The sequence below is a fragment of the Lithobates pipiens genome, unplaced genomic scaffold (genome assembly GCF_037356315.1).
Source record: "Lithobates pipiens isolate NorthernLeopardFrog02 unplaced genomic scaffold, aLitPip1_a1.2 Scaffold_19, whole genome shotgun sequence".
Taxonomy (NCBI): Eukaryota; Metazoa; Chordata; class Amphibia; order Anura; family Ranidae; genus Lithobates; species Lithobates pipiens.
In genome coordinates this window covers 473,485,986-473,508,525 of record NW_027507764.1, presented here as the reverse complement: position 1 = coordinate 473,508,525, position 22,540 = coordinate 473,485,986, and the positions used below count along the sequence as shown (strand labels likewise).

At 40.9% G+C, this 22,540-nt stretch overlaps 1 protein-coding gene across 1 annotated transcript in view; it reads left to right on the top strand.

The window, feature by feature from the left end:
• JPH1 (junctophilin 1) overlaps nucleotides 1-22,540 on the top strand; it is a 161,874-nt gene that overhangs the window by 116,280 nt on the left and 23,054 nt on the right. The window contains exon 3 of the mRNA XM_077492886.1: nucleotides 11,070-11,188. Coding sequence (XP_077349012.1) covers nucleotides 11,070-11,188 — 119 coding nt within the window. The remainder of the gene's footprint in view (nucleotides 1-11,069; nucleotides 11,189-22,540) is intronic.

Sequence of the window (22,540 nt, the reverse complement as noted above, 5' to 3'; positions counted from 1 at the left end):
AGTTCAGCAGCCAGTTCAGCAGCCAGTTCAGCAGCCAGTTCAGCAGGGATGAATTTTGATCCATGTGTGACCGCTTCCACTTGATTGAAGTCGATCAGACTTGTTGGAGAACTTTTCTCTATCAGGTGGCTGCAGCCGCTGATCACAGTAGAGGAGTCCCGCTGTTTGAATACTGTAGCACAAGTTAGCAAACTCCTCCATCCACCTCACTTATGTGGATGGGGGCATCCATTTGTTTTTTCGGGGGGGGGGGGGGGGGCTCTAGGTAAAAAAATAAACATTCCATTTATGGCTCAGACTCCGAAGCAAACAGACACTGCATGATTCCAGATGCTTTCAGGCAGCAAAGGATGTGTTTGAGATGCATTTGCATTATGACACAGTTTTAAATATTCAAATTCAGAATTCAAATGATCCTCTTTTACAATTCAGAAGTAAAACACACACTTGTGTACATTAACTAAGGAGAATTGTATGATTATCAGCACTACAGTTACCAGTGGATTGTACCATTCTAGTGATGTGCATGGTGACCCTATATATAATAATGCAGCAAGAAAATTGGATTGTAAGAAAAAGATTGTAACATGTGGCTGACATGTCGTTTTCTCAGTGTCATCCAGTTCTTCCTGCCTCCATAATCCAGCATTTCCCGCCCCTGTCCCTGTTCCTTCTACTCTTTAATTTGTTAGGTCTCATGTTATGCTGTCAGAGATCGAACAGACCTATTTCCCTCTTGAGCCTGCTGATTAGATTTTGGCTGTATCCGTAGTTCTTCTCAGCCTCACACAACCACTGCATCACTCTTCCTGGCCATCTGTTCTCTGTCCTTCTTGCTACATGTCCTACTCATTGCCATTTGTTGTAAGCATTTCATTCCATACTATTTTTAACTGGACAAGTTGTAGCCGCAGGCTATGTGCATACGTATTGCAGCAATGTCAGTAGATATGTGTTACACATTGTCCCCATTTTATTACGCACTGATATTTCTGTTACATAAAACGGTGATAAATTGAAGCTAAGCTTATGTCCTTATATAATTGGTTAACCTGTAAATATCAAAAATCTGTGCCTTAAAGTAGTAGTAGCAAAATCTTTTTTTTTTTTTTTAACTATATCTGCCCCCAGGTGGATTGTGATATTGTGCTAGTATACATCACATATAAGCACATTATGGTATGGCAGACTTAACCGTCCAGCGCTGTGCTGTCACTGAACCTATGGGTTTCGTGTGCTTCCACCTTCGCTTAGCCTTCTATCTGGGTTTCGGCTGTTTGACTACTTTAATGGCCTGGGCATCACATCCTGTGCATGGGAATCACACCACCACAGCACACAGCTGGTGCCATAAATATAAGCTGAGCTGCGCATTACAGGCAGGGGCAAGGAACGTGAATTATGGCAGAAGAGACCGATAGGGTCTCTTCTATTAAATAAGTCCTTATATAAGCCCTGCCTGTCTGCAAGTTTTAAAAAAAGTTGATTTAATACCAACTCAAAATAGGAAACCCTATTTTGAGAATACAAACTCCCTGGTGGTCATGCTGATGCTGCCTGATGATTAACTGACCTAGACCTAAAACTACCATTCTTAGAAAAAGACCAACAATGGCAGCCCATACTACTGCCCAGGCAGTGACACTTTGAGGAAACACCAGCACATTGTAAATGTTAGTTGGAGCTAAGCAGGCATTGTGCACTGATAATTATATCAATGCAAACATATTGTTATTGAAGGGCCATTCCACACAAAACCAGGATATCAGTGATTGGTGGACACTAGAGAAGGAAAACACCAAATGATTGTTCCCTAGGGCTTTGATGGTAAGATCATTGTGCCTTAGATACCAGGACTGCATCCCTCCTACAGCCATAAAGGTCAAATTCATGCTGTATGTTGTGTTAACTAACCCAACACATCACAGACTTAACATGCATTGCGATGTGCTATGTTAAGGCCATTTGTAAAGGAGTTTACCTTTGATTTTATGTAAATATTCTTCTATATGTATTAAAATCTTGTTTCCTTTTCAATTTTGTATTTACATGTTTGCGGCCATATTTGACCATTGAATATGCTGTTACTGCTTCCTGTTTAGTAGTTTTATACTATATTTTTGTTTCTTATATTTCATTGCCCACCTGTCAAAATGATTGATAACAGTTGACTGCAGTTTTCAAGGATGCTGGAGAAACATCATTAAATTGGTATCTAGAGACCATGTGATCTAACCTGCCTAGGTTTTAAGGAGCTCAGAAACAGAAGGTTTGTCTGTATGGCAGGCATGGGCAATATACTTACCAAAAGAATAATAATTTGGTGATGGTGAGATTGCTAACTTTTATGGAGCAGATTTTAAAGCGGGAGTCCGCCGTTTTTTTTTTTTTTTTAAAGCCAGCAGCTACAAATACTGCAGCTGCTGACTTTTAAAATAATGAAACTTACCAGCCCAGCGCGCCTGCGATGTCGGCACCCGAAGCCGATCTCTCGATCGTCTCTCGGGTGCTGCCGCCGCCATCTTAGGGATGGGAATCAGGAAGTGGAGCCTTGCGGCTTCAGTTCCCGGTTCCCTACTGCAAATGCGCGAGTCACGCTGCGCAATAAGGATGGTCCCCGCTGTCTCTGGGATCCGTGTGTTTCCCAGCAGGCAGCGGGGGACCTTCGGAAAGGGACGTAGATTCTGCAGAAAGGGGCATACCTTCTGCAGAATCTACGCCGGAAGTGGGTGCAGATTACTGTTCAGGTACCTGCACCCCCCTCCCCCCTGAAAGGTGCCAATTGTGGCGCCGGAGGGGGGAGGGTTCCAATGAGCGGAAGCTCCACTTTAGGGTGGACCTCCGCTTTAATGATAGTTCCATTATAAAGGAAGAGATTATGGAGGCTGCCATTGCTGCCTTTGGGATTGCTAGTAATCATTCACCCGATAATACTGCAAATAACACACTTCCTGTCACTTATGTCTACATTAATTTCTCAGTAGTATCATACCTTCCCTGAGATGGGAAAGAGGGACACCTATTAGCAGAATGTGTGTAGACAAAGGACATGCCCCCAGTTACATGTACCATGAAGAATTACTGTGGTTCTGCATTCCCTGCATTAAGTTAAAAAATGTCCCAGTAGCAGTATCGCCCGCTCAACCCCCTAAGTACTTAAAGCGGAAATTCACCCAAAAAAGGGGGTGTTAACTAGCTTTGACAGGCACCTGCACCTAGTTGATCTGAGCGAAAGTTCTCCTCCCCCCACGCGCAGACTTCTGGGACACGTCACAGGTCCTGGAAGACTGTGGAACATTTCACAAAGTGCAGCCTGGCTCACGCATGTGCAGTGGGCAGCTGGCTGTGAAGCCACAAGGGGTCAGAGCCGGCTGACCACAGTTAAGATTCCATGGGCCGAGAACCAGTGAAGAAACCAGTTCGGGTGAGAACAGCACTGGATCCCTGGACAGGTGAGTGTCTGTTTATTAAAAGTCAGCAGCGACAATTTTTGCAGCTACAGTGCCTTGAAAAAGTATTCATACCCCTTAAAATTTTCCACATTTTGTCATGTAACAACCAAAAATGTAAATGTATTTTATTGGGATATTATGTGATAGACCAACACAAAGTGGCACATAATTGTGGAGTGGAAGGAAAATGATAAATGTTTTTCAAGTAAATATGTGAAAAGTGTGAGGTGTATTTGTATTCAGCCCCCTGAGTCAATACTTTGTAGACCACCATTCGCTGCAATTACAGCTGCAAGTTTTTTTGGAGATGTCTCTGCCAGCTTTGTACATCTAGAGAGTGAAATTTTTGCAGATTTTTCTTTGCAAAATCGGTCAAGCTCTGTCAGATTGGATGGAGAGCGTTTGTGAACAGCAATTTTCATGTCTTGCCGCAGATTCTCAATTGGATTTAGGTCTGGACTTTGACTGGGCCATTCTAACACATGAATATGCTTTGATCTAAACCATTCCACTGTGGGGTACCTCCGCCCCAGTCTTAAGTCTTTTCTTTTCTTCTTAGATTGCCCTGTATTTGGCTCTATCCATCTTCCCATCAACTCTGACCAGCTTCCCTGTCCCTGCTGAAGAAAAGCATCCCCACAACATGATGCTGCCACCACCATGTTTCATGATGATGTATTCAGGGTGATGTGCAGTGTTAGTTTTCCGCTACACATAGCATTTTGCTTTTAGGCCAGAAAGTTCAGTTTTGGTCTCATCCGACCAGAGCACCTTCTTCCACATGTTTGCTGTGTCCCCCACATGGCTTCTCGCAAACTGAAAATTGGACTTCTTATGGCTTTCTTTCAACAATGTTTTTCTTCCAAAAAACTGATTTGTGAAGTGCACAACTAATAGATGTCCTGTGGACAGATTCTTCCACCTAAGCTGTGGATCTCTGCAGCTCCTCCAGAGTTAACATGGGCCTCTTGACTGCTTCTCTGATTAATGCTCTCCTTGCCCTGCCTCTGAGTTTAGGAGGACAGCCATGTCTTGGTAGGTTTGCTGTTGTGCCATACGCTTTCCATCTTTGGATGATGGATTGAACAGTGCTTTGTGAGATGTTAAAAGCTTGGGATATGTTTTATAACCTCTGCCTTCTTTAAACTTCTTCATAACTTTATACCTGACCTGTCTGATGTGTTCCTCAGCCTTCATGATGCTGTTTGTTCGCTAAGGTTCTCTAACAAACCTCTGAGGGCTTCACAGAACAGCTGTATTTATACTGAGATTAAATTACACACAAGTGGACTTTATTTACTAATTAGGTGACTTCTGAAGACAATTGGTTCCAATAGATTTTAGTTTGGGTAAAGGGGGCTGAATGCAAATGCACACCACACTTTTCAGATATTTATTTGTAAAAAGATTTGAAAACCATTTATCATTTTCCTTCCACTTCACAATTATGTGCCACTTTGTGTTGATCTATCACATAAAATCCCAGTAAAATACATTTACATTTTTGGTTGTAACATGACAGAATGTGGACAATTTCAAGGTGTAGAAATACTTTTTCAAGGCACTGTAATGACTTTTAATTTTGAAAAAAATGAGTGAATTTCCTCTTTAACTCAATCTGGTGCTGCGCTTGTCCAAAGCGGCTCTCTCCCTTCTCCCTGCATTCACAAGACAGAGAGGCGGGAGCCATTGGCCCCTGCTGCTGTCAATTAGATCCTGAGATTGTGGGTGGAGCCGAGCCGCACTGTGTGTATCTCAGGAGTGAGCCCACATGTCCTATGGTGGCAGAGACAGAAGAGGAGGAGCCAAGAGTGCCATCGGAGGACTCCAGAAGAAGAGGTATGGGACCAATTTTGCAATTCCATTGTATAGAGCAGGTAGATATAACATGTTTGTTATTTTAAGAGAAAAAAAAGCCCTTTAAATGCAAAAACTGCATTTTTTAATCAGTATGTTTCCTTTGTACTTGCCTTTTAAAATAGTATTAAAAATGTTCTGTGTCAAAGGTTTAGTGTAGTGTAAAACTGTTTTGCTTTAAAAAAGGTCTGGATTCTTTCCTTAACCACTTCAATACCGGGCACTTTCACCCCCTTCCTGCCCAGGCCATTTTTCAGCTTTCAGCGCTGTTGCACTTTGAATGGCAATTGTGCGGTCATGTAACACTGCACCCAAATTTATTTTTTATTATTTTCTTCACACAAATAGAGCTTTCTTTTGATGGTATTTAATCACTGCTGGTTTTTAAGTTTTTACAAAAAAAAGAAAAACAACGAAAATTTTGAATAAAAAAAATAAAGTTGATGAAGCTGCACTGATGGGCACTGGTGAAGTGGCACTTATGGGCACAGATGAGGCGGCACTTATGGGCACTGATGAGGAGGCACTAATATACCGCACTGGGCACTGATAGGTGGCATTGATATGTGGCACCGGTGGGCACTGATAGATGGCACGGATAGGCAGCACTGATGGGAGACACTGATGGGCACTGATGGGCACTGAAAGGCAGCACTGACTGGCAGCACTAATGGGCACCGATTGGTGTCACTGATGGGCACTGATTGGTGGCACTGCTGGGACATTGCTGCAATCAGGGCACTGATGATCATTGCCCTGATTACCTGTCCGGGTGTCCCCTGTGAGGAGATGCCAATGATCGTCTCTCCTCGCCACATACTGTCAGTGTGAGGCAATGAGAGCCAAATACAGGCACTTCTGCATTTACATATGACCAGCTGTAAATGGACACAGCCGATAACATGGTTAAAGAGCCGCATCATCGGCTCTTTACAGAGATCAGGGTCACGCCGTGTCCTAGGAACATGGCATTGCCGCAATTGCTGCACGGCCACTGTGGGGCGACATCATATGACATTCACCCAGAGCGAGAGCTGCACCGTTCATTTGACGGTGGGCGGGCGGCAAGTGGTTAATATTGATTGAACTGGATGAAATTGTGTCTTTTTTCAACATGACTAACTATGTAACTTTTAGTAGTTAGGTATTGCATTTATTACAGGGGACCTACACGTCTGTCCAAAAAGAGGGACAACCATGAAGGAAAGAGGAACAAAGGAGTTTGTTTCTAAAAGAGGGACAGTTAGCTATGAGGTATCATTTGGGGCAGCCATGATTGTCACACAGGCTGGACTTCAAAGATGTCTGCTTTTGTTCATCTCCATTACATGTAAACACATAAATTGACAAGATATCTGCATTTTGGCAAAACTAACAGATCTTTTCTGTACTTGTTAAAAAAGTTCTTGGCCACCACATCTAGAGACTAAGCTACAATATTTTACATATTTGTTTTCAGGCTTATGCCGCGCACACGCGAGCGGAATTTCCGTCTGAAAAATCTTGGATGGGTTTTCCGGCAGAATTCTGCTCAAGCTTGGCTTGCATACACATGGTCACACAAAAGTTTGCTGAACTTTTGACTGTCAAGAACGCAGTGACGTACAACACTACTTTTTGTGGAAAAGTGTAGCGCTTGTTTGTTTTTTAGAAAAAGTTATAATACAATTAATATAACAAGTGCATATATTAAACAGTGTAGACTAATAAGTCCACCATACACCCTTTACTTGTATGCAATGAACATATAAACAACGAATGTCCAAACAAGTATCCCAAAAAATGAGAAATGAAAAAAGTGAAAATATGAAAACAAGTGGAAAGAAAAAGTCTCCAAAGTTTCTGTGTATGACACAATGAAGTGTAAATGATCCTACACCTTCTCCATGAAACGACCATGCAATCACCACGTGAGCCCTCCACCAAACGAAATGGAGGCTTACCAGACTTAATGGATCCTACTCAAAATTATATTTGGAGGATCATATAAGCTTGTAGATATATATAAACTCTTTCGATGTTGCACTTTTCTGGAGGGATTTCTAATGTGGCTATTTCCTTTGCAGAATATCTCCACCCATATGGATCCACAGGGATAATTGAGCATAAATACAAAAAGAAGCAGGGACCACAATAGTGTAATTCCGTTTTTTCCGTTAAAATAATTTAATAAAGAATTATCAAACTCACGTGTACAAAGAATGTAAGCGCTTTTCAATAAAAATTTCAGGCTGCAATGAAGTCCCGACGCGTTTCGTCATGAACAGACGTCATCCAGACATATGTTTTCATATTTTCACTTTTTTCATTTCTCATTTTTTGGGATACTTGTTTGGACATTCGTTGTTTATATGTTCATTGCATACAAGTAAAGGGTGTATGGTGGACTTATTAGTCTACACTGTTTAATATATGCACTTGTTATATTAATTGTATTATAACTTTTTCTAAAAAACAAACAAGCGCTACACTTTTCCACAAAATTTATGTCACATTTTTATACCTAGATGTTGTGTTAGCTGCTGTTTGTATATGGTTTACACATTTGAATAGCGCAGTGTTTTGTTTTCTTTTAAAAAAACGTACAACACTACGACGAGCCAAGAAAATGAAGTTCAATGCTTCTGAGCTTTTTTTCCGACCGAAAAATTGAGAACATGTTTTCAGTCTTTTGCTGGCTGGAATTCCGCCAGCAAAAGTCCAATGGAGCATACGCACAGTTGCATTTTTGGACCAAAAGCTCTCATCTGACTTTTGCTGGTGGAATTTCCGCTCATGTGTACAGAGCATTAGATGTTCTTAAACAGAAGTCCAGGAGCTTCTAATGCCGTGTACACACGGTCGGACATTCCGACCACAAAATCCGTCTGATTTTTCCCGATGGATTTTGTCCGAAACTGGTGTTGGATACACACTGTCGGACAAAGTTGTCGGAAAATGCAATAGTTCGGAACGTGGTGACATTTGTTGCGTACGATGGGACTACGTAGAGGCTAGTAGCCAATAGCTTTGGTCTCATAATTTGAGTATGCGTGGCACATTGCCCATCGGAATTCTCTAAAAACGATCGGAAAATGTCCGATCTGATTTTTTTGTCTAAAAATTTTAGATCCTGCTCTCAAATTTTTTTCCGACTGAAAAACTCCGATAGAGCCCACACACAATCGGATTTTCCGACAATATAATCCAGTCGGACCTTTTCCGTCTGAATTTCCAACCGTGTGTACAGGGCATAAAGCTCATAACCTAACAAGTCAGCAGTACTTTTTGTGACCACTGAAGTTCTCCTTTAAGTGCTGAAATAATTGCAGAATTGTAGCGTTCTAAATTAAAAATTTGATTTGAAATTTGATCAGTGGGCAGGTCCCTATTGGGAAACTGAAGTAGCTGTGCAAAAAAGTGTCAGGCAAATTGCTGTTTAGGTATTTTGGCAGCTGATGGGACAGCCACAGTGGGAGTATCAGTAATCTGCACTGTTTACCATGGATGAAGGAATCTGTTAAATTTTTAATCTATATGTCCAGATTTAGGTATTTTCAACAGTGTTTAAATTTGTTTGCCAATCTGAAAGAATACATGAGATTGCCTGTCCCTTTTAATTTCCCTAGCTGAGCATGTGGCGGAGTGTACTCTTTTCATTGTGTACTGTCAGCTAGCAGGTTAGACATCAAAAAAACGGAGATGTCAGCTGTTCACTGTCAAAGATGATTCCAAGAAGGCCAGATTGTTTTCCAGCTCACACAGGATAGTTTTAATGTAGAAAGCAACCAATATGTCAATTTGCGTCATTGTAAAATTCTGTGCTGGCAGAGATTGCTCAACTTAATCTGTTTGGAATAAATTGGCTTTATAATTTTAATACCTGAAATGACACAAACATGGTCCAACCGTGCATCCATGCAGTTTATTTATCACCGCATTCTTACTTCAGGGAGACTAGTAATGCATGTTTAAAGAAAAGATTTAAATGACCACTGTCATGAAAATTAAATATGTATTTGATTTATTATCAATGTTCAAAATGTGCATGATTTACAATATTTTAATTCTTCTTCTAGCTCTTTTTTTGCTTGCTAGTATTACATTATATATATATATATATATATATATATATATATATATATATATATATATACTGTGTATATATATATATATACATTTTTATCTTTACCGTACATCGAACACAGAGCAGGTTATAATCATAACTATGTGGATTTTATGCCACCTATAGGTGAATGTACACATCAGTCAGACAGGAAGTCCTCCCCTCTATAACCCCTCCTATTCAGGAAGTACATCTGTCTTTTTGCCAGTGTCTGTAAGGTGATGGTCACCGATGTGCTGCATGTGCTCTGTGCTATGATGTGCAAAGCATGTGCATACCTGGAGGTCTGAAAACAGTTCTTCTGTGAATCAAGAAACTGAAATCAGATCCATTCAAAGGGCAGCTATCTAAAATGAATGGTACCTGAGCCTTGTTGGATAGGAGTCCCACCCTTTCTGGGGAAAATGCACACTGCCATGAGTATAGGGGCATCTCGGGCTATCTGGTGTCAGTGGCTCGGGTTTGCAAGGATGCTACATAGTCTTTGGTTCATAAATTCACAGGGTTTTACCAGGTGGATGTCAAAGCCGCTGAGGATGCTGTTTGGTTGCAGCGTATTACAAATGGCAGAGTAGGTCCTTTGGGATTGATGGCGATGGTTATTGTTGTGTCTCCTCAGGTTTTATTGCTATGGGACATCCCACATAGTTACAATTATAACCGGCTCTGTGTCAATGTCTGTGATGTACAATAAAGAAAGTTAGATTTTTTTCTACATACTTATAAATTCAATTTTTTTGGAGTACATCACAGGACACAGAGGTCCCTCCCTTCTTTCTGGGAATTCATTGCTTACTACAAAACTGAGTTACTTCTTGTATAGAAGGGATTATATAGGGGAAGACTTCCAGTCTGATTGATGTAACAGTGTCCATTCACCTATAGGTGGCAAATTTTAAAGTTCTGGATGGCAGCATCAGGTTCTATAGTGCTTGTCTGTTAAACTGCTCCCCCTCTTCTGAGTCCATAATGGTAGCATCCACCATCATAGACTATGGCCTGCAGTTTAGGGCTTGCTTATGGTCATCTCAATTCTCAAACATTGTTTAGGTGGCCATACCCAGCTGTGGTTGTTGGAAACACACAACCCTCATATGCTGGTTGATCCATTTGTATTCTCCGCACATCTACATTATGTGTATCCACACCGTTTTTTTTTATACTAGTATGAATTTCCTTGGGGACTATCAATGCATGATACAACTCGTCAAATAAAGAGGTAACCGTTTTTTGTTTTTTTTAATGGAACAGAGTTGGGTAAAATGTTTGTGCAGTTTTCACTCATTCAAGCAGTAGTAAGTCACCTACGTTCCTGACACAGTGAATTTATTGATAGGCTGAATTCTGTTATGACTTGTCTGCAATCATTATTGTAAGATTTAGGACTTTGATACTTGTTCATTGTTAATGCTGTTAAGCTGACGATGTGTTTGTTCTTGTAATCACACCCCAGTGTCATCTGTCCTTTATTTTCCCAGTGACAACTGTTAACATCTTCTTGTAGCACCTGACAGGCTACTGTGAAATAAGAATAATGGGATACTGCTTTAACCCCCAAGCATTCTCAAAGATACTGGCAGGCTGTCCTTGTTAGTAAGATAAGCTGATGCAGTTTGTAAATACTGATTTCTATCTAATTACTTTTCTCTATACAGGACAGCACATGCACGTGCAAAAGGGGATGCAGCTGACCAAGCAAGTCAAGCAGCACGGCAAGAATCAGATATTGCAAGAGCAGTAGCAAGAGAGCTTTCACCAAGCTTCCACCAACCCGGTATGTGTACAAGCAAAGAACAATATTTGCCATAAAAGTAAAATACAATATTTTGGACAGTCCTACAGGTGCATCATACAAGTAATGTTACCAAATCTCTCTAAACTTAAGTTGAAGGCTCAAGTTTTCAATATGACATTTGAAATCATTAATAAATAGCCCATTAACATTATTAAAGCTGAACGCCAGAAAACCTAAAAATCCACCCTTTTAGTGAGGTTCCTCTGCACTGCTAGACCGGTCCATGTGCCCCCCAATGCTGCAGTGGGCAAAGGACCTCTGATATCACCAAGACCATTGCAGGAACCATAATCTTGCATTACAGGTCAGGACGCACAGGATTAGTCTACCATCAGAGCACAGGGAGCAAAGGAACAGGTGAATCAAGCTGCTATTTCTTCCCTGAGATATAAACAAGCAGTTGCCGTATTTATTGGCGTATAAGACGCGCCGGTGTATAACACGCACCCCAAGTTTAGGAGGGAAGTTTAAGGGAAAAAACTTACATTTAAATGCCCATCAATGCAGCCTTATCAGCATCCATATGCAGCCTTGTCCATCATTGCAGAATGATCAGTGTCCATCTGCAGCCTTGTCCATCATTGCAGAATGATCAGTGTCCATCTGCAGCCTTGTCCATCATTGCAGAATGATCAGTGTCCATCTGCAGCCTTGTCCAGTGCCATTTGCAGCCTTGTCCAGTGCCATTTGCAGCCTTGCCCAGTGTCATTTCCAGCCTTGCCCAGTGTCATTTGCAGCCTTGACCAGTGCCATTTGCAGCCTTGCCCAGTGTCATTTGCAGCCTTGACCAGTGCCATTTGCAGCCTTGCCCAGTGTCATTTGCAGCCTTGCCCAGTGTCATTTGCAGACTTGCCCAGTGTCATTTGCAGCCTTGACCAGTGCCATTTGCAGCCTTGCCCAGTGTCATTTTGCGGCATGTAACCGTTTAAAATTACTGCCACCGAGATAGACAGAGACTGTGTACTTGGCTGTACTCGGCTCGTCTCGCAGTCCCGCCCCTTGGTCCGGCTCCTATGATGAACATAACACAGGTCCAATGGTGGGACTGGGCGGGACAGCGAGCTTAGCCGAGTACATAGTACACTCGGCTCAGTCTTTTTCGGCAGAGCTCAGTCCTCATAGACAGTAGGGAAGCGGACTGCGAGCGGAACCGGGTACACTTGGCTCTGTGTTTTTCGGCGGCGCTCTGTCTTTTTGGCAGCACTCGCTCTTTTTGGGTGGCTCTCGCGCCTCTTCCCCTCACAGACAGTGGGGATCAACGTATAACATGCACCCACAATTTCCCCCCGATTTTAAGGGGAAAAAAGTGTGTGTTGTACGCCGATAAATACAGTAACTCTTGCAGTGCAGGAGCAGCCCCACTGCGAGGAAGGGGTGATTAGGTTTCCTGGAGTTAAACTTTATTGGCTCACACCTACAGGTACAATCAAGCACAGGCGCATTTCCATGCATCACATATAGGGCAGCCCATTCATTTCAAACGGCTGCCCTACATGTGAAAATGCAAAAACTAAGCCCAACTCTTTTCCAAAAGCACACTACATTGTGGGCATTTGCAGCTGTGTGGGGTGCTAAATGGCAGCATGTTTCTCTGCATGTTGGGATTTTACTTATGTTCCTGACACACAGCAATGTGAACTTAATAGAACTCTATGTGTTTTTTACTAGAACTTTATTAAAAAACAGAGGTATTTATAGAGTGATGTCCGGTTCATTAAGAATAAAGTAGAAGGAAGGCCTCGTGCACACAGGGCTTAAAGAACGCTGCTTTTACAGGCGTTTTACTTTTCTTTTTTCAGCAGATAAACACATCAGTATGTTTGCCTACTGCATGTGGCCTTGCACACATTGGTGTTTACAGGTGTATTAGAAGAGCAGCATTTACAAGCTGAAAATAAAATCATATCACCAGCGTGTTGAGGAGAGGAGGTGTTGGGCATGTAAACACAACTAAATGTGCTTAAACGCTAAGCGTATTTACACTTGATATTGTGATATTGTAGGAAAAAGTACCAAAAACACAACAGCTGCTGTGCTCAAATGTTGACCAACCACTCTCTACTAATTACAACAACCTATTTAGAGCGCTATGTGCATTACCATATGAAAACGTGTATATAGAAACATGTGACCTCAGAAAAAGACAGAATAATCAATCGAGTCTGCCCTTTTTTCGTTGGCTGATTATAGATCAATGTTTGTCCCAAGCACGTTTGAAGTCATTTACTGTTGACTGTCTTACTACCTCTGCTAGAAGTTTATTCCAAGCATCCACTACTCTTTCAGTAAAAAGAATTATATACATAAATTAATGTCAATATATACAGTGATCCTTTGCCACTATTATCCACAACTTCCAGTTCTAAGGTAGGGGTCTCTGAACTGCGGCCCTTTGCTTGCCTTTATCCAGCCCTTGAGATCTTATTCCTGCCACTGACGCCAACAGTGGGGCACTATTCCTTCCAATGACACCAATGATGGGGCACTATTCTTCCCACTGACACCAGCATTGGAGCACTATGTCTCCCACTGACACCAACAAAAGGGCCCCTAATTCTCCCACTGACACCCACAATAGGGCACTATTCCATTCACGGATACCAACAATGGAGCACTCGTCTCCCCACTGACACCAACTGTTTCTCCACCTAATCCCAACGATTCTGGCCCCCTAATGTCTGAAGGACATTAAACTGGCCCTTTGTTTAGAGAGTTTGCAGACCTCTGCTCTAAGGCCACTCAATAAAGTGTCTTTGCAGATACTTCATGCAAGTGTCTTCATATATTTTGCTTCAAACACAAACAATGCAATTGTGGTATGGTGCTTCAGTTATCCTCCACTGCCATCACAGAGAATTCACCAAAAGTATATGACCACCCACTACAGGTAAGTCATAATGCGCTTGTTTATACAGGGTTTTATTGGCACTATCCACTTCCAGGGTAAACCACTGCTTCTCCTTTTACTTGTATTCCATCCACATAAACTCATACCACGTAGAGAAGGGAATGAAAGGAAACCGCCATAGTGTAAAACCTTTTCACCTATTTTAAAAAATCACAAAAAACTACTCACAATAAAAAGTGCTTCACCTAGCACTAAGCATGGGTGTTAGTGATCCTTGGGTACCTGCTCCATGTTAAAATGCCGATCAGTTCCTTCTTGTTCCCTGGGTATATACATCATCACTTCTGGGTCGACACAGCGTTTTGTCTTCCTGACATTCTCAAGTGACCAATCCGGGACCCAGTGGAGCCATGCATGCTGATGTCATGCCGCCATTTCCAGGTCCCAGATTGGCAGCCATTTTAGTAAGTTCAGCCACATTTGTTTGTATATTCCACATGGATTTTATGTTGGTTTTTATGGTTAATTGTAATGGAAAATGAATTCACTATATATCGTACTTTGGGCTCTGTGTGGTGAGCATCTCTTATATAGGATGTCTTTCTGTCTGGATTGAAGAGGATACTGTGGAGGCTCTGTGAGGCTGGAGTGCTACAATAGGCTAATATCTTTAAGCTTTCTGATGAGTGTATTGTGATGGAGGATTTGCACAAGTAGATGCAGCACGCTCTTTTTATGGTTTACTGGGAAGCACCGTTATTGGAAACCTTTAGTAGATGTCATTCTGGACATTTATTGGACTGATAATATATTTTATAGCATTAGGCACTTTTTGGATACTTTTTTGAACTTCTTTCATGCACTTTATGCATATATTGTTATTCATTTTTTTATGCACTTAAAGTGATTGTAAAGTCTCAATTTGTTTCAGTTAAAAATAACAAACATGTTATACTTACCTGTTCTGTTGCAGTGGTTTTGCATAGAGCAGCCCAGAGCCTCCTCTTCTCGGGTCCTTCTTCGGTGCTCCTGGCCCCTCCCTCCTGTTGAGTGCCCCCCCACAGCAAGCAACTTGCTATGGGGGCACTTGAGCAGAACCACAGCTCCCTGTGTCCATTCAGACATGGACCTCTGCCCCTTTCGCTCCTCATTGGCTGACTGACTTTGATTGACAGCAGCGGGAGCCAATGGCACTGGTCCTGGGCAGCGGAGACACTCCTACAACATTGGTGGAAATAGATGGGGCTCAGGTAAGTATGAGGGGGGAGCTGAACACAGAAGGCTTTTTATCTTAATACATAGAATGCATTAAAATGAAAAAAACCTTCTGCCTTTACAATAGAATCTTTAAAAAATCATGATCTCGATTCAACCCCCCTCACGATCTCTCTATGCAGAATTTCCCTTTCATTTATGTAACAAGTGTAGAGAGTGCTCTGTTCACTCAGCTGTCAAAAGAAAAAAAAAAACTAGATTTTCAGAACATTGCCTGTTCTAGTAGATAACTATAAACATTGTAACTTTTTATTCTTAGATCAAAGGAATGAACTTCCATGTGCAGATGAGGGAAGTTTAACCATTTAAAAACTAAACCTTTTTCTGACATTTGTTTCTTACAATGTTAAAATCTGTATTTTTTGCTAGAAAATTACTTGGAACCCCCCAAACATTATATATATATATATATATATATATATATATATATATATATATATATATATATATATATATATATATATATATTTAGCAGAGATTCAATGGAATAAAATGGCGATTGTTGCAATATTTTATGTCACACTGTATTTCCGCAGCAGTCTTTCAAGCGCAATTATTTGGGAAAAAATACACTTCAATGAAGTTAAAAAAAACGAAACAGTCGATTTTTTTGTATATTGTGAAAGATGATGTTACGCCACGAGAAAGGTAAGAGGTAAGAGAATTGTGATCTTTATTCTAAGCGCTTTTTGACCCCAGATCTCTCAACAAAGAGGAACTGCCATGCTTATTTATATTACAAGGGATGTTTACATTCCTTGTAATAGGAATAAAAGTGATAAAAAGAAATAAATAAATAAAGGAACAGCGTAAAAAAAAAAAAAATAAGAATTATTTTTTTCTAAAGCGCCCCATCCCTCCATGCTCGCATACGTCGCACCACATATGTAAACAGTGTTCAAACCACACATGTGAGGTATCGCTAATGATCATTAGAGTGAGAACAATTATAGCACAGGACCTCCTCTGTAACTCTAAACAGGTAACTTGTAAAAAAAAAAAAAAAAAATGTAAAGCTTTTCCTATGGAGATTATTAAGTACTGTAGTTTGTTGCCATTCCATGAGCATGCTCAATTTAAAGCATGACATGTTTGGTATCTCTTCTAAAAAATCTACTTGGCGTAACATCATCTTTCATATCATACAAAAAACTGGAAAAAGTATTGTGTTTTTTTTTACTTATTCATTAAAGTGTATTTTTCCAAAAAAGTAGATTTGAAAGACAGATATATTTATATATATATATATATATATATATATATATATATATATATATATATATATATACTGTTTGGAGGTTCTAGGTAATTTGCTAGCAAAAAATACTAATTTAAACTTGTAAAAAAAAAGGCCTTGGTCAGCAAATGGTTTAAAGAGGTTGTAATGCCCATTCATGAAATTGGACCTAGGCACATAGGCACCTAGGCATATATATCTGATATGTTTACTTATCTCTCTCCAAATATCTAAGTGCTTTGTCTTGTTCCTCTGTTATCAGCAGAGTCACTTCTGACAAGTTCTCTGACACATGAGATAACAACAGTTAAACATTTGTGTCAGGGAGGGAGCTTAGAGATAGATAAGCAGAGAGCTTGTCAATTCACAGTACAGCTCTGTATACTCCTTTGTTCCTCTGCCTATGTGGAGTGAGGGTGTGTGCCTTTCCTCCAATCAGCTCTCACACAGTGTAAGCCCAGACTCCACACCCACCCCTAGTGCTGCTGAAACAGGAAGAAAGATTTTTAACACAATGTGCACTTTCTAAAGAATGTAGAAAGGGAAAGACTGCAGATATAAATGTAATACATCTCCTTGTATCATCTGGGGCTATTCACTTCACTAGGTATAGGAGAGGGTTTACAGCCACTTTAATGACAGGCACAAGTAGCAAAGCAGCAAATACAACTATAGAAGAAGATCTGCAGAAATCACAATGGTTCTTCAATGCTGAGCTCCAGTAAGAAGTGTGACCTCTTATATTTGATATCTTAAACCTCAAGAGAATTATAAAAATAAAAATTCAAATTTGTATTCAGACGTTGTCACTTCTAGTCGCAGCAAATGTTTTTAGAACTTTAATTATAATACATGTTGTTTCTTTCTATTTCTGACTAGTCTATCACAGGATTAAAGGTAGACTCCAGTCAAGCGTTAATATCTTTTGTTCTCTTTTTTTTTTTGATAACTGCCTTTTTTACACAGGGTAACAATGAATGGTGAGTAAAAAAGCCAGAAATTTGAGCAAGAGAGTGACACATAGCAAGTAATTTTACAGACTTATTCCTTTGAGGGCAGTGGCAAAAACATAACTCTTGTCAAAATAAAGCATAAAATATGATAGACTTTCTCCTACTTCAGCTAATATGTACAAGTATATAAAGTAGCGATCAGAAAAGGTATGTTAGATACAGCAGATCATAGTATTCAGAGAGCAATTCAGGGAAGTCCTCTCGGGCTATCCAAGAATTAATTTAGATTTTTTTTTCATATTGGATAGAGTAAAGGTGGGTTATAACCCCTGTCATATTTTTTTTTTTACCATCTGTGTCCCATTCTGGAGATTTACCTTCACTTTCTGTCCCATAGCCAAACAGGAAGTGAGAGGAAATCCTTACAAGTTAAGACAATTCCTTGAGGAAACCCAGGTTACCAGAAGTAGTGTCCCCATTGGAAGATTTCCCCTCTATTACTTTACCGGGGACAACCCAAAATGTGTTTACTTTCAATGATAATGGTAAACAGAACAAATAGAGAGGGTGAATCTCCTTAACGGGGACACACACAGCAATAAAAACTGGCAAGTGTTCTAATCCCGTTCCACTCTATCCAAAACTTTTAAAAAAAAGTTTTGCCGTTAGTTATACTTTAAGTGCTAGACACACATCTCTGTACATACAGTAAATAACCATACCTAATGCAGAAGAATCAAGAATGAAGACGTGAAAAGAGGAAAGAATCAATAGGATCAAAGGATCAGTGTAGGATCCGTTTGGTGCAGAAAAGTGAAAAGAAACCAAATGAATTTCGATCTTTGTGTGTAATCCTGTCTGTTTAAAAGAAGTCAGTTGTTAGGCCCCTTTCACACTGATCCGCCTCGTGATGATCTGCTTGCTCAGCGAGGGTTGGCTCCGTTGTCCCCGCTGAGCCGCACACTATGCAGGGACCGCCCTGTCAGCTCTCTGCTCTCCTCTATGGGGATCGGATGAGCACGGACCGTTTGTCTGTGTTCATCCGATCCGCTCTGCAGACGGATAGAAAAATAGGATTTTCCTCCGTCTGCAGAATCGGACAGTAGCGAAGGCGGACAATGTCTGACAATGTTCATCCGCAGACACCCGCTATCCCATAGGGATGCATGTATGTCCGTATTTCATCCGCAAACGGATGGATGTAATACGGACATACTGTCCGCATGTGTGAAAGGGGCCTTAGTCTGGCTTCAGTCGATTGGTCTGGATGGAAAACCAGCATTCGCTCAGCTGCTGTAGCCATTCTCGGTTAAAACATTATATATATTTTCTATTTTCTATTGTGAATAAAATATGGATTTATGAGATTTGCAAATCATTGCATTCTTTTTTTATGTAGATTTTTTTTTTATATCAGATTTTATTTATTTTTATGTTTTTATAACAAATATACAACAACAAAAAAAAGAAAAATTTCAAAGTATCCGTCAGCATCAGTACATTTAGTTTATTACCATCTAGTTTTTCAAAGGTATTCAAATATGTTTTAAAATATTCATAAAAATGTATGTAGATTTTAAAAAGCGTCCCAACTTTTTTGGCATTGGGGTTGTATCATCATCAGAAGAAGAAATGGTATGGAGCAAATCTGGAGCTTGATATCAATAGAATAAGATTTTATACTGATTTATATAAAGTATATACGGGCAGTCTCCGGGTCACAAGCAAGGTAGGGATTGTAGGTTTGTTCTTAAGTTGAATTTGTATGTAAGTTGGAACAGGTAAAAAAATTTTTGTGTGTAACTCCAGCCAAAAAAATGTCTTTATGTTTTTTGGATACCTTAGGGAAGGGTTAACACCCCTGTAATGTTTGTTTTGCTATCTGTGACCCTGCTCAGCAGATTTCACCTCACTTTCTGTCCCTGAGACAATTGGGTTTAGAACATTTTGGGTTGTAGATGAAACAAAGATTGGTGATAAAGCTTTAGTAGAGACACTTTTTTCCCATGATAACTCTTATGCCGCGTACACACGATCGGATTTTCCAACAATAATGTTCGATGTCCACTTGTCGGAAATTCCATCCGTTTGTAGGCTCCATTGGACATTTTTTGTCGGAATTTCCAACAACAAAAATTTGAGAGCTGGTTCTCAAATTTTCCGACAACAAAATCCGTTGTTGGAAATTCTGAGCATGTGTACACAATTCCGAAGCACAAAATTCCACGAATCTTCGGAATCAAGCAGATCAAGAAGATCTGCACTGGCTAGAACTTCATTTTTCTCAGCTTGTCGTACGTGTTGTACATCAGCGCGTTCTTGACGATCGGAATTTACGACAACATTTGTGCGACCGTGTGTATGCAAGACAAGCTTGAGCCCAGCTTGAGCCTGGGAAAAAAATCCCAGGATTTTGTTGTCGAAATGTTCAATCATGTGTATGCGGCATGACTATAGTATGACTGATGCACCTCAGCTACTGTGCCACCCACCCAACTCCATACCTTGCCCCTTCCCATTAAATGAGACCACACCTTCCTGTTGGAGTATTTTGTGGCCGTAGCAGCCTCTTTATTAATCAAAATAATAATTTAACATGTAACAAAAATATCAACAAAACATCATTTAAACTTCAAAACCCTGAGCGAGTTAGTCATCTGCAGGAAATTCCCCCTCCCCACCCCATTAGCATATCGATCCAAACCAAGCACTGCGGTACTATTCCTTTAACTAGGCTTCAAGCTGACATGCTAGCTCAAAGACACCCAACTCTTTTACCGCAGTGCACCCATTCACCATCTGCCATATCAACCCTCACTATATGGCATATCATCAACGAGCCCATATCTCCAATGGGTCCCGCATCAACTTCTCTGTGGGGAGGGGTTATCTTCCTGTACCTGCATCGACCAACACCCGCCAACCGCTACGACATCCAACACCGGAAACCTGAAAAAGAAAATGAGTTAGCCCGTCATCCCCCGCCCCCAGAGTCCCCATCAGAACCACTCCGTCCGATGTAAGGGAGGGAGGGTGGGAACTTCCTCTCTCCAACTGGACGCTGGGGCGTAGCGCGCGCACGCCTCCTCGCGCTGGCTCCGCCCCCCCCAGCTGTCTCAGCCAATGGTTACAGTCTACTCCTCTCATGCCAGCCCTGCCCCTATGCTCCGCTCGTGTACGGGCTGTGCTTTACAGGAGTGAATTTCTCTTCCTAGGGGTAGATTTCCTCTCACTTCCTGTTGTCTCCCTTCTTTTGTAAGTATAAGTCATATGTAAGTAAGATGTATGTAACTCGGGGACTGCCTGTATTGAGCTTTTACAAGCTTGTGACCATATAAGCATGAACATTTTAATTTAAACTGACCCAGGATTCTCCTACTTTGCAGAGCACAAATTAAAGACTGACTCTGAAGCTGATCTTGTGCCATTTGGAATTGACCTGTTAGCTGTTTTTTCTTGCATACAGCCTGCTAGCTAAGTTCCTCTAGTTGCTGGGTTCCTCCACTTCTTATTTCTCAGAGCATCATCTTATAGAAAAAGCACAGATGACTTCGAACCACCTATGATCTTATGCAGCATTGGAGCATGAGAGGGAGATTCCATAACCCAGTATCATATGATAAGAGGCTGCAGTCTCACCCAAAACACCCCTAAGAGAAGTTTGCTAAATGTGTTACTTTGGTTTATAAGGTAGACCTAAACTTTAAGGGATATTAAAGTCTTTTTTTTTTCTTCAAGATAACAAACATATTATACTTACCTGCTCTGTGCGATGGTTTTGCACAAAGCAGCCTGGATCTTATTTAGGGCCCCACGCCAGCTTTCCTGACCCCTCCTTCCTGCCGGGTACCCCAACAGCAAATTACATGCTCTGGGGGCACCCAAGCAGGCGTGCTCCTGGCCCACGGCTTTATGTGTCCATTCACACACAGAGCTGTGACCTCTGTCTCCTGACTGGCTCACTGGCTGTGATTGATGCTGCCAAAAGCCAATCAGGAGTGCGAGTCCCCGGAGAGACAAGGCTGGATCAAGAGGGGGCTCAGGTAAGTATTAGGCGAGACTGCTGCACACAGAAGGTTTAGTAAAATAGTAACAAACCTTGTGCCTTTACAATCCCTTTAAGTGGATGCCATTTAGCTTGCCACAACAATGGGTGTGATAAACTATTTTTTGTTTTGTTTTTTTCTTAAAGCGGACCTTCAGTAATTTTTTCAACTTTCCATCTCTTAAATCTTCTGCCCTTGTTGTTTTAAACTTTGGATATTAAAAAAAAAAATTCTGCCAGTAAATACCTTATACAGCCCACTTCCTGTTTCTTGTCTGGTGCCTAGGCTGATGACATCATGCGCAGATCTCTCTCTCACTCTCAGGAGAGTTTGCCTGGAAGGGGGGGGGGGGGTGAGTCATAAGAGGGCCAATGAGAGCTGCAGAGCTGGAGGTGTGCCTCTGTGTGTCTGTGTAAATCCAGGAGGTGAACAGGCAGCAGCTTCAGTGGCCCAAAGTTAAGATGGATGCAGCCAGACTCAGTGGATGATGCAGCATATATATATATATATATATATATATATATATATATATATATATATATATATATATATATATATATATATATATATATATAAGTACAGAATCACATTATATATAGAATAATATAATATGCAAAGTGGTTGGAGGGAAGCTTCACAATGGCAAAGATGTTTTTATTACAAATTATGTGAGAAGTTCCTCTTTAAAGTTCTATTTTACTTTTAAATCTCAGTGCCGCTGATCTCTTCAAGCTTCTTTCAGCCACTTTCTGCCTTTATGAGCTTGCCCCACTGCATATCATTATTCCTGATTGGCTTCTTGATAGAGACAACAGTTGACCAATGCCCAACCAAGCACAGACTAATCTCTACCAGAGTTGCATGCGATAGGGTGAACATACACACACAAGCACATTTGGTAGACAATTGTCACTGTATAACAGGAAGTGCCTGAACAAGGTCTTTCATGATAGAATCACCGGGTATTTTTTT